Source organism: Chinchilla lanigera, unplaced genomic scaffold, assembly GCF_000276665.1.
Source record: "Chinchilla lanigera isolate Chin_1 unplaced genomic scaffold, ChiLan1.0 scaffold00007, whole genome shotgun sequence".
NCBI classification, from domain to species: domain Eukaryota; kingdom Metazoa; phylum Chordata; class Mammalia; order Rodentia; family Chinchillidae; genus Chinchilla; species Chinchilla lanigera.
The window spans coordinates 11,574,685-11,598,939 of NW_004955408.1; the positions used below are offsets into that span (position 1 = coordinate 11,574,685).

General features: G+C 42.3%; 1 protein-coding gene and 1 long non-coding RNA gene across 3 annotated transcripts in view; one reads left to right on the plus strand and one right to left on the minus strand.

The window, feature by feature from the left end:
• The window catches only part of Cyfip2 (cytoplasmic FMR1 interacting protein 2), a 102,738-nt gene extending 90,794 nt beyond the window's left edge, over positions 1 to 11,944 (plus strand). For both annotated transcript variants that reach the window (XM_013508777.1, XM_013508767.1), the window contains 5 exons: positions 10 to 82; positions 775 to 869; positions 5,806 to 6,044; positions 7,331 to 7,478; positions 9,276 to 11,944. In XM_013508777.1, coding sequence (XP_013364231.1) covers positions 10 to 82; positions 775 to 869; positions 5,806 to 6,044; positions 7,331 to 7,478; positions 9,276 to 9,443 — 723 coding nt within the window. In that variant the 3' untranslated portion in view covers positions 9,444 to 11,944. The remainder of the gene's footprint in view (positions 1 to 9; positions 83 to 774; positions 870 to 5,805; positions 6,045 to 7,330; positions 7,479 to 9,275) is intronic.
• LOC102015808 overlaps positions 11,920 to 24,255 on the minus strand; it is a 49,005-nt gene continuing 36,669 nt past the window's right edge. Inside the window, exon 4 of the long non-coding RNA XR_259679.2 lies at positions 11,920 to 11,991. This is a non-coding gene — a long non-coding RNA (uncharacterized LOC102015808). The remainder of the gene's footprint in view (positions 11,992 to 24,255) is intronic.

Below are 24,255 nucleotides of genomic sequence, written 5' to 3' on the forward strand. Positions count from 1 at the left end.
CTCTCTCAGTCTCAGGAGGAAGTCTGTGATCTGCTCCATGCTGCACCCTTCCAAAACATCCTGCCTCGAGTCTACATCAAAGGTAAGAAGCACTCAGCAGATGAATTAAACTCTGTGAGGTTTTTTTGTATTATTTTGGGTTTTTGTTTGTTTATTTGTTTGTTTGTTTTGCAGCCATGGAGAATGAACCCAGAGCCTTTGCACTGAGCTACATCCGAGCACTCCACCCCACCTTTTTTAAAAAAATTTAAACAGGATCTTGCTTGGTTGCCCTGGCTGGGCTCAAACTTGCAATCCCCTTGCCTCAGCCTCTTAGAGTTGAGACTGTAAGAGGCTGGGATTACAAGTGTGTGCCTCCACGCCCGATTTCCACTCCCTAATCACACTGAACTCAGCCCTGCAGTCAGCAGAGGAGGGCAAAGTTCTAGGCACCAGTGGAATTCACTTACAGAATTACAGGACTGGAATGGAACTCTAAGTCTTGTTCCTTCTAGAGAGTCCCAGGCAAGGCACCACATCTTGGTTTAATTTCCTCCTGCGATGGAAGACTCACACCTTCCCAGGGTAGAGGCCTCCAGGACTGTACAGAGCTCATAGAAGAGGTGTCCTTGTGTTGAGTCCTCGCCACATTTTTCAGAACCCAAGAAGTGAGCTGTGTGTGCTCCATCCGAGTCAGGAGATACAGCCACATCACCCAGTCTCTCTGAGAGCGTTTCCCTCCCAGTCCTCCAGTGCGCCCCAGATCTCATTTTCTGCTCCGTTGCTCCTTTCCAGAGGGGGAGCGCCTGGAAGTCCGGATGAAGCGCCTGGAAGCCAAGTATGCCCCGCTCCACCTGGTGCCCCTGATAGAGCGACTGGGGACCCCTCAGGTATGAACCTTCTCTCACAGATCCCGAGGACCCCAAGGGGAAGAAAGTATGACCCAACCTGCTCATGTCACAGATAGGGAACCTGAGGCCCAGGAAAGGGGAGAAAGTATGCAGTACTACAAAGCCGGTTCGTGGCAGGAACAGGTCCAGAAGGAGATCCCCTGACCCTCAGGCGTGAGTTCTGTCTTCTGCACATGTTATATCCTACGTCGTGCTAAGAAAGGAGTCAGCCAGCTCATTTGAACAGGATCTGTTCCACCCTTGCTAGATATCGAGGATTCTGCTGCACTGTCTCTCAGCACTAAAACCCCACACGCTCTGAGGCAACAGGTCCCTTCTGGGTATTTTTACTAGAGACACAGCAACGGGAGAAGAGTATGTGCACAAAGTTGCTGACACAAAAACTGAAAACAACTTCATGGCCGTCAGTAAGATGCTAATGAAATGTGGTATAATCACCTGAACATTGAGACTTGTGTGCAATAATGGAAAGGAAAATTTAGATCTAGATGCATTGTTCAGTGTGTGTAGATCTTAGACACAGTTGTGTGTATAAAGCAAATTGCACTACATAATGATGCCGTTGTTTTTCAACACACCTCAAAAACATGAGTAAAAGTTTCCCTGAAACACACACACCTCGGCGGCAACCTCTGACCAGAGATAACAGTGGCTGAGGGGAGGAAGGGAATCCAAGGTGACTTCAGCCTCATCTGTAATATTAGGATATTTGCAAAGGTGCATGGATCCATGTTAGGTCTGCAATTAAAAACTATCTTTGCAAAACCTGTAGCAGTTGTTGTGAACACAAGTTGAGGAAACATGGCCCTGTGTGCAGAGAAGTCACAGAGTCTGCAGGAAGGAGCAAGAAAGAAATAAGTGGGGAGAAAGAAGCAACATAACATGCTGCTTCCCTGCATGCTGACATCAGCAAGCTTTGCAGCTGAGGGGTAAGGCGAGGAAGGATTCCGGAAGAAGAGAAATGAGACACCATAGCGAGATGAGATTGTGGAGAAGCGATAGGATTTAATCCACTCTGGAATTGGCCATCACATTATCTGCAGAGGGCAGAAAGTAGCCTCCGCTCAGGCACAGCAGGGCAGGGATTGGGAGCTCCATGCGGAGCCCGTCTGCACAGGTGTTGCCCTTAAGGGCCCCAAAGGCTACCAGCCTGAAAATAGCGACTGAGAACTGAGCTAGTTTATGTTCTTTTGCTCCCTGCAGAGAGCCCCGAGGTGCTCTGGAGTATGCACACTTGCCTTTCTGGGTCCCTGGAGTTGAACAGAGGAGATCCTCTCAAATGATTTCCTTTTAGGGAGAAATCCCCCACGCCAGCAACATGTCTATGCGCCTGCTCCTCAGCTGGTGTCATCCTGCAGGAATCCAGCTTCTTGAGCCCAAGGCTTAGCATGTGTTTCCACTTAGAGGACTGTGAATTCCTTCCCTGATCTGGCGAACACCACTTCCTCGGAACTGATAGAAATCTCTATTTGTCAAATGCTGAGTGTTGAACAAACACAACCCTAGACATTCCAGGAGAGAGGAAATGCCAGTTTTATAAGTCCCCAATTTCTCAAGGCACAGTTTTAAAGCTGAAAAGCAGTCAAGCTGAGAATAGTGGCTTCCAGGGACGGGGATCCATATGTGCCGTGTGCATATATGGAAATTCCGCGCTGAATCCTGTGAATACACACCAGTGATACACATTAATTAAAACATGAAATGAAACAGCTATCTCATAGACAACAGGCAAAATAAAAACAACAAAACCAAAAAAGCAGTACTTCCCAGCTAACTAGGTTCTCTGTCCTGCTCAGACATCAGTGTCAGGGCAGCCTGTCTAGATAGCTATTATCTAGGTCCATGTGGCGTATTTCAAGCAAAAACGTTTGAGCAGCACTGCACTGTTTGCTTTTATTTCTGAGACAAATTGAGGTGACCTGGCTTGTTGTCCAGCATTACTCGAAAAGAACACTGAGGGAGTCCAAGGGCAGTGGGTCTTGTCTCTTGCTCCCCCTCCTACTACTGCACAGTCTCGTAAGAACCATTTAATGTCTCGGGTTTTGTTTACCCACATAAGGAATGGAATAGCTGTTTTTCCTCCTTCATTGAGCTGCCTCTCTTAATTGTTACAGTGAACGAATAGTATAAGAATTCCAAAAACGATAAGGGATCATATAAAGCAGGGGTGTTGAGATGGCCATCTTTCTCCAAAGGGCTCTGAATGTAATCAGACGGCTCCACGCAGAAACTACTTCAGAGAGAACCACCCCCCCAATATAGAATAGATAAAATACCAAACCACACACTGGGCGTATTTGTAGCAAACAATCTATAAAACACTTTTTCAACACAAAGTGATAGATATACCCTAAAAAAAGCAAGCATGAAAGAAAACTAATATATACTGCCAACAAACATAGCAGAAGCACTCAGGGTTACCTGTAATCCGTGAGCTGCAGACCCAGACTCACAGGATACACTTTCATCTCTCAAGCTTGCAAAGGTTTTTTCTTAATGAAATTTTTCTTAATGAAAAATAGTATTTATGGGAGACAAGGAATGGGGTTCACCAGTACATATATTGTGCTTCAAGCTTTTCTTTCTTTTTTTTTTAAGAAAAGTGTAATTTTATTGTTTATTTTTTTAATTTTAAAGAGAGTAATTTAAAAAGAACAAAAGTAAAATACAACATAGACAAAAACAAAAAAAGCAAAAATAATTGAGACTTATATGGGACTGTGTTACAAAGGAAAAAAAGCCTTTTGACCATCTGTTACTAGGAATTTATCCTAACGACGCGAACACTCATAGGGTCCCAGAATTTTGTGTATATAAGGATAGCAGCTTTAGAATTCTCCACAGTAGTAAAAATTTGTTAACAATTTAAAATAAGAGGACTAAATAAATGGATATATCAAAGGTTATTTATGTTACCATTAGAACTCATGATACTGGAAGGAAGTGAATTTTTAAATTACTGATATATTAACGTTAAAAAGCCCTAGGGATAGTCTGATCCAAATTTTGTTGTACATGTATAAGCATGCTCACGTAACCACAAACAATATTCATGTATCACCATTTTTCAAAGGCTTATCTCTAGGTGATGAGATAAATGAAGGATTTTAATTTTCCTTAAAATGTTTGTAATTTAGAAGTTTTTCAAAATTTCACACAGAGGCAATTTATTACTGTCATAATTCATAGAATTGTGAAGGGTAAATACTCTTCCAAAGGAAAGGAACCGGGCTCCTTCCGTTGGTTGCCGTGTTTGGAGCCAGTAGAATTCAAAGTCAGCCTGCAGATTTATGAATTCGGTTGCTCATTTTCCTAGGCTGACACCCAAAATTATCAGGCCCTGAGGACTCATGCAGATTAAGCAGAAACACACATTATGTAGCACACCGGCCCTCTGTATTTATTTGCCAGAGGGAAAGTTCACGACTGGAGAACAAATTTGAGACCTTTTCTTACCGAGCAGCTACCTTTGCAGTCTTTCTCATGTGGCAAACCCTTTTGGGGGCAGATAGAACAGGATAAGAACAAAGAGTAAGAACCAAATCAAGGGGGCTGGGGATTTAGCTCAGCGGCAAAAGCGCCTGCCTGGCAAGCGCAAGGTCGTGAGTTCGATTCCTGGTACCGGAAAAAAAGACAAAAAAAAAATTTTAAAAACACACATTGGAAAACTTTTCCAGTTCATATTTTCCCCAGATTTCGTTGACTTTATGGTTGTCATGACAACTGTACTCGTGGCCCACATTCATGAGTCTCTAGCATTGGTATTTCCTGATTTCTCTACGGGGTCACTTAGAGGCTCCCCTCTTTGGGGAGCTTCAGGGAGAGAGCTCGCAGGGGCTGGTTGGCTGGGCAAATCCTTGCCCCACGGTGCTGATGCTGTGAGTGTATCAGAAACCAGCTAGCTCCCTGTAGCGTGATCCCCAGACCAGGAGACCTGACTTTGACCTTAGATCTTAATATTTATCTTGCTTTGTAGATAACTTTCAGCAACTTTCCGCTTAGGTATTTTTCTCATAATGCACAGGTAACGCGTTTTGATGTGCCTGCCCGCCATGTAATCATTAGATGCACAGTAACCAGAACCCAGAGGAGAGACGAGTTTAAATTATTAATATAGATCGCATGCACTGGCCAAAGAAAGATTTCCAACTAGAGGAAATGATTCTATGAAGTCAGTGGCAAATTTTAAAGGATTAACATAAGCTCTTTGTTGCATATTCAGCTGTACAGATATATTTAAAGTAAATAGCAAATCGCACCATTTCCCAAGCCCATCTGCTCCCACAACTGATTTTAATCTAAAATGTTTCTACATACAGACACATAGCCCATGTCTGCGTCTATTTTCGTCTGTCTGTGGAACTGTGTGTGGGTTTTTTAAAGAGGATTGTAGTATACATCATTTTCTGCAGCTTGCTCTGTTCACTCACTTTACAGTTAACACCTATAGATCTAGACTACCAGGAGTCAGATCTTGGTTTTAGCTCGCACTGGCTGCCTTTCTGAGCCTCAATTTCCTCATCTGTGAAATGGGGATAATAATGATATGGGATTGAACAGTGTCAGTACCCACCAGGTGCTGAGAGAAGAAACTGGTGGTATATTACACGTTGTGAGTATGAACTAGTTATAGTAACAGTACGGTAGTACAGATAGTATCCGCTCAGATTTAATACCTACCTACCATTTCATGGCTGGGTTAGATCATAGTTTTTAATCATCATTTCTCTACAAATGGCTCCTGTATTATACATACCACAAGCCAGACTGTGGTACATCTGACTGTGGGGGAGACAGCAGGCCTGATAAATGAATTCCAAGCACAGCTGGCTTCACCGCTTGGGAACCTCTATGGCGAGGTAGCAGCTGGGATCACAGATGTAGATCAAAGGTTTTCCTATCCTTCTATTCCCAGCAAATTGCCATCGCTCGGGAAGGCGACCTGCTGACCAAGGAGAGGCTGTGCTGTGGCCTGTCCATGTTCGAGGTTATCCTGACGCGCATTCGGAGCTACCTGCAGGACCCCATCTGGCGGGGCCCGCCGCCCACCAATGGCGTCATGCACGTGGATGAGTGCGTGGAGTTCCACCGGCTGTGGAGTGCCATGCAGTTCGTCTACTGCATCCCCGTGGGTACCAACGAGTTCACAGCTGAGTACGTACCTCCGGGGAGGGCAGAGCCACCCACCAACCTACTTGTCCCCGAGAGAGCCAGTGGGGTACTAGAATTCAGCCAGGAATGTGGGTAGGGACCTGGCTGGCCAGCAGTTGTTCTGTTGAGAGCATCTGTGGTGTGCCAGGGGCTAGACCTGCAGCAGCGCTGACCAGAAGGACAGTTCTTGCCCTTCTGTAGCTTAGGGTGCCACGATGAAGATATGTTAGACATGAGATGTTTTTGCAGGAAGAAAGGACAGATGGCAGAGAACAGAGGTGAATGGGTCATCAGACTTTAGTTCACAGACTGATAGAATTGAGCCTCCCACAGTGCCCGGTATTGCACTCAGCAGGAAGAAGGAGACGTTCTGGGGAAGGCAGCCGCCAGCCACAGGCAGAGAGCAGCGTGTGTGTGAGTGCCCCTTTGGGGTGAGAGTCTGGAGCTTTCTTTCTAAAACGGGGCACTGGGCTGAGCGAACAGGCAAGGAGCCCAGTGAGCTGCGGCACGAAGAATCTCACTGCCCACCTCACTCCCACACAGCTCTGCTCGGGAAAACGAGGGCCCTTCTGAGTCTTCCAGTCTTGTCCCCAAAGCGGACAGAAGCAGGGTCCCATTCTTCCTGCACTTAGCCAGGGGGTTATCAAGGACAGAGTGGTAAGGAAGGTACCAGGCCTGCCCTCCAGAGGCCAAGACTAATGGAGAGAAACTGGCTGTCCCGAGGGGGCAGTGTTGGGACGACAGGGATGGGAAGGCGCACACTTCAGCGCGGTATGGGGAAGGGGGGAGCCTGGCAGGGCTGAGGAGAAGACAGACCGCAGAGGGTTGACCTCACGGCCACCTGCACATCTCTTGCGACTTGGGGCCCACAGTCAGAGCTTTGTCAGAGCCCAGGGGACTCACAGCCCCCCAACACCAGTAGCAGCGGCTCCCCGCCCTCATCCCTTCCTCCCAAGCCTGCTCCTGCGTGATTCTCCTCCTCGCAGAGTCCAGCGCAAGCCTCCTTCAACTTGCCCAAATCTCAAGGGCTGCTTGGATGTTTTTCCTTGTAAACGCCTCTCTTTTTTCAAAGGTGACTGGTTTTTTGTTACCTCAGCAGGACCAACACCTCTTTGTGGTTTGAAGGGCTTAGACCCTGGAGCAAATGAATCCACCTCTCAGCTTCCCTCATACCCATTCTCCAGAATAAGAGTCTTGGCCCAAAGGCGGGCCTGCTCACTGCTGCACTGCCGCCCCGAGCGGAAGACCCTCCTCCCGGGCCCTCAGTGCAGCTCTTCCCCCCACTCCAGGCAGTGTTTTGGTGATGGTTTGAACTGGGCTGGCTGCTCCATCATCGTGCTGTTGGGCCAGCAGCGTCGCTTTGACCTGTTCGACTTCTGCTACCACCTGCTGAAAGTGCAGAGGCAGGACGGGAAGGATGAGATCATCAAGAACGTGGTGAGCCGTCTGGGGCTGGGTGCAGGGGTGGGGCTGGGGGCTGGGCAGCTGGCCTGACCTCAGCTTCAATCTGAGCAGGGGAGGGTGAGCTGCTTGTGGACGCCATCTCCCCACGCCATGGATATATACAGACACTTGGTGGCTGGAAACCGGAAGAGGCCATGAGTCGCTGCTCATACCCCTCTGAGATGTGTCAGGTCTCCGTAAAGGGCAGGACTAGACTCCTGACCCGGAATACCCATCCCCTGTTACAGGCAGGCTGCTGGGGCTGGCACCTCGTTGGCACATTCACCAGATCGTAGCGTTGAGCTGGGCCCTGGGATGGGACAGGTGCCAGCCTGGATAGGCGAGGCTGTTGTGAGAGACACACAGAGCAGGAGAAGGTGGTCAGTGCCGGTGCTGAGTCGAGTGGCCACCCGCAGATAGCGTCCGGGGCTTGGGTGGACCCCACAGACAGAAAGGCCAGCTGCAACAAAGGCATGGAGGATACAGACAGGTGGCTAAAACACAGGGCAGCGACCAGGGACCATGTCAGAGGAGAAAGCGCCAAGAGCCACCTTACAAAGAGTGTTAGAAAAATTGTGGAAAATAAAGTCTATCATTGTGACCAGTGGCACACAGTTTAGTGATGGTAAGTACATTGCAAAACTGTTTTTCCCAGTCCCAAACTGAACCTCTGTGCCTATTATAAAGTAACTCTCTAGTCCCTGGCAACTGTCATTCTACTATTTCTTCTTTTATTTTTTTGGTACTGGGACTCAAACTCAGGACCTTGCACTTGCCAGGCAGGCGCTTGTGCCACTGAGCTATATTCCCGGCCCTTTTTTTTTTCACTGTACTACTTCTATGACTGACCGCTCTGAGTACCTTTTGTAAGTGGGATCTCAGGATACTGGTTTCTAATATGTTTGGTTTATTTCACTCAGAACAATGTCCTCAAGAATTACCCATATTCCAGCATATGTCCCAATTCCCTTCTCTTAAGGATGAATCATACTTCATTGTAATTATATGTGTATTTTATCTGAAACAAAACCTACTGCTGGACACCTTGGTTGTATCCATCTGTTGTTAATTATTGTGCATGATGCTGGTATGAACACAGGTGTACAAATACCTGAGTCCCTTCATTCATTTCGGAAGTAGAATTGCTAGGTCACACGATAATTCTATTCAGTCAGTTGAGGAGCTGCTGTACTGTTTTCCATCGTTACAGTACCATCTTAATGTACTAGTACTACTTAATGTACATCTAGTACTGCTTAAGAGTTCCCATTTCACCACATCCTCATCAGTACTTGTTACTTTGATTTCTTCTAATTGTATAGTTAGAACACTTACATTTACCCCTTTTTATCTACTTGGAGCTAATTTTTATGTATCTTATAAAGTTAGGTTCCAAAATTATTCTTCTTTATGTAGATAACCTGTTTTCCAGCACCATTTATTGAAAAAATTGACTCTCCCACTTCTGAATGGTCTTGGCACCCTTGTTGAAAATCATGTGATCATATATGTAAGGGTTGATTTCTAGGCTGTCTGACCTATTCCACTGGCCTAGATCGCTGTCTGTATACCAGTGCCACACTGGTTTGATTATGCTAGCTTAGTAAGAAGTTTCAAAAGTTGCCAAGATTTAATTTGGGAATCCATAGAAGGCCTTTAGGCAAGAGAGTGACACAGTCATTAAAGCACTGGGGCCCTGGACTCCAGCCTCACTGAATCCTCCTCTTGCTCTCACTTTATTTCTGTGCCTGTTCTTCCCACCTTAACCTGAACATCCTCGTCTTCTTACAGCCGCTGAAGAAGATGGCCGACCGGATCAGGAAGTACCAGATCTTGAACAATGAGGTTTTTGCCATCCTGAACAAATACATGAAGTCCGTGGAGACAGACAGTTCCACTGTGGAGCATGTGCGCTGCTTCCAACCACCCATCCACCAGTCCCTGGCCACCACCTGCTAGGCAGAGGTCCGGCGGACCCTCGACCTGGAGGTGGGAGGAGACGCAGGAAAGAAAAAGCAGTGGTCAGCCTGCAACTGGGTCCAACCGGACAGTGTGTGGGACAGACCCGGAAGCAAATAAGAACCTCCCCAAACACACCCGCACCACCCCCAGGGCTGGGCTTGTGCATGCTCTCCCATGACATCTCCATGGTGGTCTTTCTGTAGTGTAAATGAACACAAAATAACAGGGCAGTGTGTGCTTTCTTTCTTTTTCCCTCAGCCATATTCAAGAGACCCCAGTCTCACCCTGTCTCATCCTACAGTCCCCACATCTGTGGTTGCTCCCCAAGACCTCCTCCCCAGAGGCCCTCCCATCCAGTGCCCACGTGTGGCCCTAGGAGTAAGTCTCAGACACTGAGAAAAGGGTATGGCCATGTCGTGTCAGCCTGCCCCCACCACGCCTCATCTCACGGGCTTCCTTCTCTGGGTCCTCCTCCCCAGTTCCCATGGTGCTGCACCTCCTGCTGTAGATGTTAGAAATACCACTTCTGCCACCAAGAATATGCTTTGTCAGATGCTGAAGGCCATGGTGAACCAGGAAAAGCTCCTAGAGAAAAGTCGGAAATGTTTATAGTTGTATCCCACTGAGGGGAATTGGGCTAGGAAGATAGTCAGGCCTGCCGTGTGGAAGCAGCATCTGAGCTCAGCCAGGAATTCCTCAGCCTCGCACAGAAAGCCGTCAGACCATCTCGTCAGCGTAAATGCTCAGCACTGGGCCACGCAGGGCAATGGACATGGAGGGCGCAGCATTGAACGAGCGGGTCAGAGAGCTCCCACAGCCTCAGCCAGTGACCAAATTAGTGTCAACTGCCTGGCACAGAATCTCTCATCAAGCAAAACTCCCACAGGAAAGAGTATGGGTCTGTCTCAACAGGGGCCTCAAACATCTTGGGGATAAGGATATGAGGAGTAAAAGTATACCCCCACAGGGAACTCTTATTAGAATGAACCAGAACTGCCATTGTCCATTTTATTCTCAACTTCCTGTTGTTCTAATGCTCCTCAAGTTAGATTTTGGGGTTTGTATTCTCTCACAGGGGTATATTTCCATTTTCCTGACTGAACCAAAATTCTGCTGTAGAATCTCAGTCACCCAGGGTAGTGAGATCTTTAGGAAAAGAGGCCTTCAGGATGCTCACTAGGGTTTATCATTTTTGGAGTCTGGCCCTGAGCTTCAAAGAGCATGTTAAGTGGGATATTTAATACATCTTGCCCAGGGAGGAAATGAAATGAGCAAAAAATGGAAAGAGTAATAGTGACTCACTCCCTTCGGAGAGATGAAATGGTTACCATTAGCCAGATGGTTTGTATTTAATCACGGGATGAACAAAGGAAATGTCCACAGCCAGAAGTTTGTATGATACACTCATGTCAAGTATGGTCCAAAGGCCACCTAAGCCAGAGCTTGTTGAGATAAGCATACTTGGGTATAGGTTTTTGCGCTCCACCTCAAGGCTACTAGCTCTCAATCTCTGGGAGTAGGGCTATAAAATCTGCATTTTCCGCAAGTTATTCAGGTTATTCTATTGTGCATCAAAGTTTGAGAACCACTGCTGTAGAGAAATTCTTCTGGTCACCGTGGGTCTTGAGCTACTTCTCAGCAATGACAGAAATATATAAGTGCATTTTAGGAAGATGGCTCGGAATGGAAGGTGGCAGATCCTCCTACCTCACACTGCCACTTCCTATCCTGATACTCATGCTTCTGGACGGCTGTGGATGAATCCCAAAGGCAGCAGAAACTATACCACATAGCAAAGTGATGCGGTAGAACATGCCATCAAAACCCATATAAAATCTCTAAGCTCTGAGGCCTTCCGAGCCTCCAACTCCATCTGGAAACTGCTGGCTCTCTTTCAGGTAGATGAGTAGGTTTTTATGTTCTACATTTCATTCCAAATCTTTCACCACAGCTTTGTAGAGATTGGCACCCTCCAGTCAATGAGATTGCCATTTCAGCAATTCCTCCCTCCCACCCTGCATCATAACCCCAGAGTTGACCCTCTGGGAAAAAAATCTCTTATCCTCAAGTAATTTGATCCCAGTAAATTGAGGTTTACAGTTTCAAGCGAGATTGTCATTTCCTCAGCTCATCAGCAGCACTTATTTATGAAAACTGGACGAGTTTAATTCTTTCCTCCCTAGCATTGTTACTGACCTAACCCCCTTTTGATTTTTTTATGTGTCTAAGGAAAAAAGCTTAGATTTTAAAAAAAACTTTAAAATTCTGTTTGAAAAACTGTTAAATGTACCATATTTGTATTAAGAGTTGTCGGGGATTTTTGTACAATGAATTCACATTTATTTATGGTGACATATTTACGCTTGTGATCAAATAATGTTAAATTCTTAAATCATATTTGCTATGCAGCTGAAGATAATATTTTGATTTGTATTTTGGGGGTACCTGTGTTAAGAAACATTTTCATCTCCATTAAAACTGCTTCCAAACCAGTCAAACCAGCAGATTTGTCTTGATTCTTGGTCATTTTCCAATGTTCGTTCATCTGTGGAGACCATATTAAAGTAAATGACAAAGGAAACAGCCTGAGAGGATTCAAGAAAATAAAAAGATACCAAGTCAGTACTCCCTGAACTGATGGCTTATTTCACTTTCTCACTGGGAGAATTATATCTTTAAAAATTGATTTGAACTGGCAAGATACAGAAAATATCTGTTCTTGGGGATTCTGTAGTCCCCCTCAGTGTAACTACACACTCTATATTCCTAGTTTAGGAGGGGAAAATGGAAACTAATGTTTGAGGAAGCCTCATACATACAGGCACCATGCTAAATCCTTTTAACCGACCATGATCCCTCTGTGGTATGTTGCACATTTTACAGATTGGCCATTGTGTGTTTATTTTCACAGATACTAAGTGAGGAAACTGGGCCAAAGCCTGGCCTTGTGCTGTAACATCACAATGAACTGATAAGCCAGGCCAGGCTCCAAAGCAGGATGTAGTGATTTGGTCCCTGGACCTTTGGAGGCTTTGGGAAGGAAATTGACCAAAGTCTGATATCAAGAGACAGCCATCATGATGGCTGGGGATCCCCAGGCTTATTGAGGATGGCTAGTGCTTGGGAATCTGTCGCTGTTTTGGTTTGGCTCTGGAATATTGCCAAAAGGCCATGTGCTGGGTGCTGGGTACTGGGTGCTGAGTTAGCAGCAGAAGGGATTTTGAAAGTAATTGGTTCATGAGAGCTCTGATTTCATCAGTGGACTAAACCACTCACGGATTACTAAATCATGGCATGGTTGGGAGATTATTGGATGGTAGAGCCCAGTTGGATGAAGAAAGCCACGAGGGGGGTGGTGTGAAGACTATTTGTTGCTTCCAGCCCCTTCCTCGCTGCCTCTTTCCCTGTCTCTGCTTCCTGGTTGCCATGAGGTGAGCGGCTTTCCTCCGCCTTGCCCTTCTGCCGTGGTGTTTCTGCCTTGCCATGGGTCTCAAAGCAGTGGAGCCCGCCAACCTGAGATAACGAGTCAGCACAAAAAGTGTGTTAGGCTCACGGTTTTGGAGGTTTTAATCCATTGTCATCTGGCTTCATCCCCTTTGGGCCTGTGATGAGGCACAACATCATGGAGGGGAATACAGGGTGGAGCAGAGATGCAATGAGATCCTAAGATGTGAGAGATGCTCCCATCCTGCCTCAAGCCCAGTCGACAGCTGGGCTCTGCTGTTCTTGCTGCCACTGCAACTGGCCTCACACCGTTTAGGATATTGTCATGTTTCATTGTCCCAGGGTCCAGAGTCATCACTGTGCAGTGTATCAGTCCCTGGAGGAGGAGCTGCCACTGTGGCCTAGTGGCTGTTGTTCCAAATGGCAGTCATACTCAATCAACCCTGTGGGCCCAGACTGCTGCGAGGTACCTTAGAGTCACAGACCTGAGTTTTGTGTGCAGTCTACATTTAACTATGGATTAGAGAGCCAACCTGTACCCCAAACCCTGGGGTCACAATTAGGTTCACAAGTCCCTCAGTCAAGGGCTGTGGCACCAAAGCTGCTATGAGCTCTTGCACCCTGAAAACCAGCATCACTGCGGATGTTTGTGGGCCATGTTAGACTACATATCAAGAGGTTTCGTCTCATAAGACCTCATTGTGCAAAAATGTAGAAAAGGAGAACCATAAACCCTGCCAAGGATTCTAATCTATGCTTCCCACAATTCCCAACAGCCTAGACCACTGAGGTTCCCACAGTCGTGGCTGATGTGGATCACAGATGAAGATTCCGTATGGAATACGGAATCTGCGCCACTATGTCCACTTCAGATCAAAGCCAACACACCATTTGCAACTGCCACACGAGACCTACCTGCAGGTGAAGGTCTTTCCCTACAAAGGCCACTTTTTAAAGCCTAGAGATGGTTATTCTACCAGACCAACACAAGGACAAAAATACGAAGCAAAAAAAAAGCAAGGAAGCGTAACACTAGCCATAACTGACCTGGAAGAAAAGGAAACCTATGAAATGCCTGCAAAGAAACTCAAAATAATAATCTTAAGGACAGTGAAATACAAGAGAACAGACAAACCAGTGAAATCATAAAAATAATTCATGATCTCAGTGAGAAATTCAACAGAGACAGACGTCATTTTAAAAACCAACCCAGAGATCCAAGGCACTGAACAGAGGCACCCAGCACTCATCCCCTCCTCCACAAAGAACCAATGTTTTTAAAAAAAATTAGCTGCATTCTGGGGTGAGTGACTGTGGGAGAACACTGGAAATCAGCCAGGCAGAAACTGGACCTTTCTGGGTCTCACATCATCTCCCCATGAACACCGGGGATGCCCCAGTCCAGACCCATCTTCAGAAGTGATCTGTCTGAACTTCGACTACTCTAGGGGTCAGAAATCTCTGGATGTCCCCATTTCTGGGAATCCACGGACATTCCACTGCACTGGTTCATGGGATGGCTGCCTTGTGAACCCAACTTGGCCTCGTAGAGTGACTGTAACGTAGCTTGCTGGCCACTTTATACAGTAGGGAATGGGTGCTCTGAACTGGTGGAGGAAGGAGGATGCTTCCCTGAGAACTAGACCAGAAAGCTAGTCCTCGGGGGCAAAGGCTATAGCAGGTCATGCATTGACTCACCAGTGTATGGACTGAAGCCAGGCACATGCAGTTTCTATAACTCTACCTCAGCTCTCAGAAGGGAGACATCTGTTACCAGCAGGGTGGAGACAGAACACCAAAGCTGCTGATGCTGTTCTACCCACAAGGTCAGCGAGGTGCCCTTATACAACCTCATGCCCTAGCTCTTGCCCAACCCATAAACATACCCCATTAAAAGATGGCTGAGAGAAGATGTGCCTGGACTGTTTGAGTGTCCCACTCTTTATGGCTTCCAGAGAAGATGGGTCTCTCCAACTTTTCCTCAGTGTGCATTAGGCCAAAAGTAACTAATCATACCCATAGAAAAGCTATAAGGAGAATACACTATTATACCCAACTAGAAATACAGCTAATATTGCATAACAAACCAACTCCCTGCAACACATTTTCAGGACAAAGGTTCTAAGTAAAAAGGCCAACCAATAAAAGTGAAGAGACAGCTGACTTAGTAGATGTGTACCTCTCAACCTAGGAGCACAAAAAGCATGAAAAACCAAAGTGACATGAAGAGAATAACTCTAGCAACAGATTCCTGCCCCCTGAGAGACTGATATGAATAAAATGTCTGATTAAAAAAAAAAAAAAACTTCAAAGAATGATTCTAGAAAAGCTCAGAGAGATCCAAGAGGATGAAGATAAATAGGTAAAGGAAACCGGGAAGATGATGCAGAATATGAATGAGAAATTAATCAAAGTAGTAGATTTTGAAAAACAGCAAACCAGAAATCTTAGAAATGAATAGCTCAAAAAGTAAAATGAAAAATATGGTTTAAGTCATGAAAAACAGACTAGATCAAGCAGAAGAAACAATATCTGAACTTGAAACAATATATCCTAGTCAGTTTTTTTTTTAATTTTAAGAATAAAGGAACAAAAACACCTTAACAGGACTGGGGATTTAGCTCAGCGGCAAAAGCACCTGCCTGGCAAGCGCAAGGTCGTGAGTTTGGTTCCTGGTACCAGAGAAAAACCAAAACCATATAAGCAATACAGAATCTCAGACAAGGTGATAGGAAATTAACAATGGTTGTTATGTTACATATTGATAGCCTCCTCAATATCCTAGTCAGTTTTTTTTAAAGGGAGTGAATGAAGAGAACATTCAGTAACATTGGGATATCATTAAATGAACAAATATCCATATTTTTGAATAACCAAAGGTGAAAGGAAAGTACAATGACACAGAAAGCCTATTAATGAAACAGCAAAAACTTCCCTAATCTTGGGGAAGAGATGGACATCCATGTATAAAAGGCTAAAATTACTCTAAGTAGACATAGCCCAAAAAAACCCTTTAACCATGGTATATCACAGTCAAACTCAAAAGTACAAGACAAAGAAAAATGCTAAAATCAGCAAAAGAACAGCAAAAGAAATCACCAACAGAGTGAAGACAACCCACAGTGCAGGAAAAAATTTATCCCAGCTGTTCTTCAAAGGACTAATATCTAGAACACATAAAGAACTGAAAAAAATTAGACCCTCTAAATTCAAAGGCCAAATCCAAAAATGGGCATCTGGGATGAATAGACATTTCTCAGAAGTACAAACAGCAAATAAATATATGAAAAAATGTTCAGCATCACTGGTCATTCGAGAGATTAATTAAAACAATGCTGAGATTATATCTCACTCCAGAAAAAAATGGGTATTATCAAGAAATCAACCAATAACAAATGCTGGCAGGACTGTGGGGAAAAAGGAATCCTTCTCCACTGTTGGTGGAAGTGTAGACTGGTACAACCACTGTGGAAATCACTGTGGAGATTCCTCAAAGAACTAGGATTACCAGTCCCATTCAACTCAGCAATTCCTCTTCTGGGTGTCTTCCTAGAAGAATTAAAAGCATCATAACACAGCCATACATGCACACCCACAGTTATAGCAGCATAATTTGTAATAGCTCAATTTTGGAAGCAACCCAAATGTCCATCAACCAATAAATGGATAAAAAATATTTTTTAAATACAATGGAGTATTACTTGGCTATAAATAAAAATAAAATTGAGCTAAATGGATGGACCTTGAGAACATAATCATAAGTGAAATAAATCATACACACACATGTATAAATATCACATTATCTCTCTGGTCTGAGAAACTGAAAATGTGAATAAGAACATAAATGCACAATAGATATTATGAAATAGGAAGAAACTGTTCAAAAGGAAAAGTTAAATAGGTTGTGGGGAGGAGGAAAGGAAGGAAGGGAAAGAAAAAATATGAAAAGAAGGATAAAATGAAAACCAAGCTCTGTGAACAGGGAAGGGAAGGGGGTTGGAAAAGGGGATGGGAATGGTAAAAAAAAAAAAAAAAAAAAAAAAAAGAGGAATCAAGATATATCATGTACAGATGCAAATTCCCTATAATGAATATGGTCATTCTGTGTAACTAAACTGTATCAATAAACCTAAATTTTAAAATAAATAAAAATAAAATCTGCAAAAGAAAATTGCCAACCCACATTTAAGGGCATCCTCCTTACACTATCAGATTTCTCAGCAGGAACCTTCCTGGTCAGAGTACAATATAATGATGTATCCCAAGTCCTAAAACAAAATAAGTTCCAAACAGGATTACTATACCTAGCAACGCTTCCCCTCAAAAATGAAGGAGAAATAAAATCCTTCCAAGAGGAGCACAAACTGAGAAAGTTTGTGATAAGACAAGCTTTACAAAAGATGCTTAAAGAAATCCTATATCCAGAAGTGAGAGAAAGATAACTATTATCATGAAAGCATAGGAAAGCATAAATCCTACTAAAAGAATAGATATACAAAAGAAAAATAAAGAAGAATCAACCATTACCAAAACTGAAAACCATCAAACTACAAAGATGTACAAGAGAGGGAGAAAAGAACAAAGAATATTCAAAACAACTGGAAGAAAAGTTTAAAAAAATAACAGCAGGAATTTCTTACCTACCAATAACCTTGAATGAATACAGAAAAACAAAAGCCAACAATATCATGACTACATGACACCTGTAAGCAGGGGTGGTAAATCTATGGCATGTGTGTTATTTGTTTTTCTTTTAAGACAAAAGATGTTAATGTATGAACTGTTTTTTTCTGAACTAAAACTACAGTATTCAGGGTTAATTGCCTTGTTAGCACTTTGGGATAAATAAGTGGGTTTTGGGTTACGGTTTGGGTACTGTTCTATTCCTCTCTAAAAGGTTTGCCACCACTACCTTGGGGTATGGTGGTACATGAGTAATCCCAGCCCTCAGGAGGCTGAGACAGGAGCATTGTGAATTTGAGGCCACCCTGGGCTATATAGGGAGTTTAAGGTCAGCCTGGTTTACATAATGAACCATATTTTTAAATAAAACATAAAATAAAACAAAAAATACAAAGAAATGCACCTCACCTGTAAAGACACACACGGACTAAAAGTATAAGGATGCGAAATGATATCCCAAGCAAACAAAAACCTAGAAAAAGCTAGGAGAATCTCGCGGAAGTAGTTATACTTATACAGTGGACCCTTGACTTACAAACTCTACTCATCCCCAAGAGCTGGTTGTAACGCAAGTTACCAATAGAAGGCTCAGGCTCCTCTGCACTGCCTTCAAAGTCTCTCTTGTATACAGTGTCCTTACACATGGGCCCAGGATTTCTCAACCCCACACAGGAAGGGATATTATAATGTTCCTTCCAGAATTCTTTAAGGGTTAAATCTGTATCAGAGAGCATCTGGAAGCACGAACAGCCAGTGTTTGGGCCATCACTCAAGACGTTGGTCATAATTTAAAACTAAAATTCCATGATAACCCAAGTTGTTCATATATCAAATTGGCTGTAACTTGAGAGTCTACTATATTTGACAAAATAGACGTTAAGACAAAAACTATAAAAAGACACAAAGAAGGTCACTATATAATGATCAAGGTACCAATTTGACAAGAAGATATAATGATTGTAAGTTTACATGCTCCAGTTGTTGGAGTATCTGTTTGTTATAAAACATTCTGCAGACCTAAAAAAGAGAACTAGGCTCTAATACAGTAATAGGAGCTTCCATACTCCACCCTCAGCACTGTATACATCATCCAGGCTGCCTTTAGTTTAAATATTATATCTAAACTATACTATAGATAATCGGACATAAGACACAGAACATTCAATCCAACAGCTGGAGGATACATACTCTTCATTAGTACATGAAACTTTCTATAGAATAGATCTTGCTTTTTTTTTTTCTTGTACCGGAAATCAAACTCACAACCTTGTGCTTGCCAGGCAGGCGCTGTGCCACTGAGCTAAATCTCCAGCCCCTCTTGCTTTGTTTTTTTGTTTGTTTGTTTGTTTGTTTTGGGTTTTTTCTCTTTCTTTTGTTTTTTTTTGCCCAGTACTGGGAATTGAACTCACAACCTTGTACTTGCCAGGCAGGTGCTGTGCCACTGAGCTAAATCTCCAGCCCCTCTTGCTTTGTTTTTTTGTTTGTTTGTTTGTTTGTTTTGGGTTTTTTCTCTTTCTTTTGTTTTTTTTTGCCCAGTACTGGGAATTGAACTCACAACCTTGTACTTGCCAGGCAGGTGCTGTGCCACTGAGCTAAATCCCCAGCCCCTAGATCTTGCAGTAGGACTCAAAATAAGTCTTAAATTCAAAAAATTAATACCATATCCTGTGTATTTTCTGATCACAATGGAGTAAACGAGCAGCAAAAGAAATTTTAGAAATTATACCAATATGTCGAGATTGAACAACACACTTTTGAATAAATAACTCATCATTGATGAATTCAAAAGAAAAATTTGAAAAGTTCTTGAAACAAATGAAAATGCAAACACAACATACCGAAGCTTATGAGATGCAAAAAAGCAGCACAAAGACAGAAGTTTGTAGCAAAACATGTCTATACCAAAAAACAAAGATTTTTTCCAGATATACTGTTTCATGCCTGTCATCCCAGCTACTCAGGAGATGGAGGCAAGATGATAACAAATTGAATGACAGCATGGTCAACTTAAGCAAGAGCCTGTCTGAAAAGGGGGTGGGGAGCTGGGTATATACCTCATTGGTGACAGAGTGGTTTCCTAGCATGCACAAGGCTCTGGTTCCAATGATGGCATGGTGGGGCAGGGCAGAGCCAGTGGCAGAAGGAAGAAAGGAAGAGAGGAAGGAGGAAAGGAAAGAAGAAAAAGAAAGAGAGAGAAAAATAAAGAGAAGAAGAAAGAGGAAAGGAAAAAGAAAAAGTAAGAAAGGAAATATTTTACATAAGCTATTTATGCAACTCTCAGAGATTTACATAGGGAAGAACAAGATAAATCCTTGAATAGTAGAAAGAAAAAACTAAGATCAGAGCAGTCATAAATGAAATGAACTTAACACAAAAGACCAATAAAACAGCACTCAGGAGTCTGAGACAGGAGGATCATTGCAAGCTCAAGGCCAGCCTGGGCTACAAAGTGAGCTCAAGGCCAGTCTGAACTGCATAGCGAGACCCTGTCTCAAAAAAAAAAAAAAAAAAAAAATTAATAAAAGAAATAGTTGGCTCTTTGAAACAAACAGGATCAACAATCTTGTAGCTAGACTAACCCAGCAAAAGAATGAAGACCCAAATAAATAAAATCCAAGGTGAAAAGGAACATTACAGCCTATCTTACAGAAATAAAAGCACCGAAAGAGATTATTATGAAAAAATATGCTAACAAAGTGGAAAGCCTAGAAGTAATAGAAACATTTCTGGACACATATGACCTACCAAAACTGAACTATGAGGACATGAAAAAAAACTTAACAGACCGAAAACAAGTAATGCAATTGAATCAATAATAGAAAATCTCCCAACAGCAGCAAAGCCCAGAACTGGATGGCTTCACTGCTGAAGTTTACCAAGCTTTTAAAGGTGAACTTATGTCAATTGTTTCAAACATTTTCAAAATAATTCTACCCTTCCAAATTCATTGTATGGAGCTAACATACCCTTATACCAAAACAAGACAAAGTCCTAACAAAAAATGATAACTATGGACCAATATCCCTGGTGAACATAGACACAAAAATTCAACGAAATACTAGCAAGTCAAATCCAACAGCACATCAAAGAGATCATTCACCGCATTGAAGTTGGTTTCATCTCAGAGATACAAAATAGTTCAACCTATGCAAATCAAGCAACATATCACACATCAACAGAATGAAGGATAGAAACCATATGGTCATCTCAAAAGACACTGAAAAAGCATTTGATAAAACTGAATATCCTTTCATGATAAAAGCCCTGAAGAAAAATCAGGTATGGAAGGGTTAAATCTCAATATAACAAAGGCTACTTACTTATGACTAGTTTACATACAGCATTATAATGAATGAAGGAAAATGTAAAGCATTTCTGTAAAGTCAGGAACATTTCCCACTCTTAGTACTATTCTTATTCAACACAGTACTAGAAGTTTCAGCCAGTGCAAGTGGGCAAGAGAAAGAAATAAAAGGCATGCAAATAGGGAAGGAAAAAGCAAACAATGCCTGTTTGGAGATGATTATTCTACGTATGGAAAAACCTAAAGACTTCACCCAAAGCCTGTTAGAACTGATCAATTCAGTAAGGTAGCAGAACACAAAATCAACATATAAAAAAATAGATTTATTGAGAAAAAAACATAACTGCATTCACATCCATGATAGCTACAAAAATACCTAGGGATAAATTTAACTGAGGAAATGAGAAATATCTACAATAAAAATTATAAAACATTGATGAAAGAAAATGAAAAAAAGATGAGAGTTCCCATGTCATAGGTTGAAAGAATCAATATTGTTAAAATATCTACATTTCCCAAATGTACTGCTCTAAGATTCAGTGCAATCTCATCAAAATACCACTGATATTTTTCACATAACTAGAAAAATCAATCCTAAAAATTAAAAGGAAGCACACAAAAAACTCCAAATAAAGCGATATTGAGCAAAAAGAATGAAGTGGGAAGCATCTTTTGATCTCAAGAAATACTTCAAAACTGATGTGCATTTGGCATAAAAATAGACATATGGACAAAAGGAAGAATAGAGGTTTTAGATATAAACCCACATAAGCACAGCCAATCAGTTCTCAAGAAAGGATCAGAAAACATCCATCAGAGAGACCACACTCTCAGAAATCACTGAGGATTGAAACTTGACCTGTATCTCTCATCCCGTACATAAGACAGCTCAAGACTGATCAGAGACCCACATGTAAGACATGAAACTGAAGCTACTAGAGGTCAGAAGCAAAATAGCAGATTGCCTGTGCTGTGCCCACTCGTTCACATCATGGTTTTCTGGATGTGACCTCCAAAGAACATGAAACAAAAGTAATAATTGGCAAATGGAATTATATTACACTAAAAGGCTTCTGTGTAGCAAAGGAAATACAGAACAAAATGAAGAGACAACCTCCAGGATGGGAGAAAAATTTGGCAACCCTTCATCTGACAGGAGATTAATATCCAGAGTATAAAAGGAAAAAAGTAACCCATTTTAAAGATGAGCAAATGATATGAAGAGACACTTCTTAAAAGAAACACAAATGGTTAACAAATATATTGAAAAATGTACAATACCATTAGCTATCAATAAAATGCAAAAACTGTAATGACATACTATCTAACCAGTTAAAATGGATATCATTTTTAAATGGTGAAGATATAGGGGGGAAAAGGAACTGTCATACAGTGCTAATGAGAAGGTAATTTAATACAGTCATTATAGAGAACAGTATAGAATTCCCTTAAAAAAGTAAAAGCAGATCTACCATATATCCCACGGGGTATATATCCAAAGAGAGTGAAACCAGCACCACAAAGATGCACTGCACACTCTGTTTATTGTAACATTATTCACAATAGACAAGATATGAAAGCAGCTTAGGGCTTGTCAACAGGTAAATGAATAAAGAAAACGTGATATTCTTTCTCTCTCTCTCTCTCTCTCTCTCTCTCTCTCTCTCTCTCTCTCTCTCTCTCTCTCTCTTTCACACACACACACACACACACACACACACACACACACGAGCATTATTCAGCCATAAAAAGAATAAAATATTGTCATTTGCAGTAAAATGAATGCAACTGGAGGACATTATGTTAAGTGGAGCTTAAGCAAAACAAACCAGACACAGAAAGACAATTACCAGCTGTTCTTCTATATGGAAGCTAAGAACTGTTGACTCGCAAGTAGTATAGTGATCACTAGAGACTGGGAAGTGGAAGGGAAGTAGAAAAAAGGAGGTTGGGTTTTATCACTACATGCTGTATGCATGTGCTCAAATATCACCTTTAACTCAATAGGTGCAATTAATACATGGTAATAAAAAATTCAAAATAAAATGAAAATCCAAAAGGTTTACAGATTTAGAAAACAGATCTCTAGGCTTAAATATACAATTTAAAATATGATAGTTGTAACTAGATTAAACAAAAGAAAGACTCTCTAAGCTTTATAGATCTGCTGAAATGGCTCAGTCAGATGGGGGAAAGAAGGAAAAAAACGTAAAGACAGCCAGTGGAACATACGGGACATCAGAGGGTGAATAAATGTACATTTTGAGAGTTTCATAAGGAATAGAGACAAGCATGAGGTTAGAAAGTTTCTGTAATGAGAAACTGTTGAAGACTTTCCCAGCCTTGGGGGAGATACAGGCATCAAAACCAATAAATCTCAAAGAATCCTCAAACAGAAGCAACCCAAAGAGGACTTCTTTAGTGCACATTATAATTAAACGGCTGAATATCAAAGACAAAGAGAATTTTAAGATCATCAAGAGACAAATATCAAATTACACATAAGGGAATCCCCATGAGGTTATGAGTGGGTTTCTCAGAGGAGAAGTCAGATTTTTCCCAGAGAAGTAAAAGTTGAGGGAATTCATCACCATCAGGCTTATTTTACAAGAAATGCTTAAAGGAAGCCGGGCGTGGTGGCGCACGCCTGTAATCCCAGCACTCGGGAGGCTGAGGCAGGAGGGTCACTGCAAGTTGGAGATCAGCCTAGACTACAAAGTGAGCTTAAGGCCAGCCTGAACTGCAGAGCGAAACTCTGTCCCAAAAAAGACAAAAGAAAAAAAAGAAAAAAAGAAATGCTTAAAGGAGTCTACAGTAGAAATAAAAGGAGGCTTATTACTAACATGAAACTAAAAAGTTTACTGGTAGCCAGGCATGGTAGCACACACCTGTATTCTCAGCACTCAAGAGGCTGAGGCAGGAGGATAACTGCAAGTTTAAAACCAGCCTGGGCTACATAGCATGTTTAAGACCTGTCTGAACTATATAGCAAGACCCTGTATCAAAAAACCAAAAAATAAAAAAAAATTCACTGGTAAAAATAAATATATCCAAATTATTTCCATATGGTATACCATATAAATCACATATATTTATAATATGAAGGTTAGAAATCAAAAGAGCAAATAATGACAGTTACAATAAGATAAGAAATATGTAGTATAAAAACATGTAAACTGTGACATGTAAAATATAAATGGTAGGGGGAGGATAAAAGTAAGTTTTTGTATGTGACTAAAGTTAAATTGTTATTAAAACTAAAATAGTCTGTTATAAGATATTTTGTATAAGACTCCTTGTAATCACAAGACATACAACTAAAGCACATATGCAAATTATGAATAAAAAGAATCAAAACTCAGCACTATAGAAGATCCC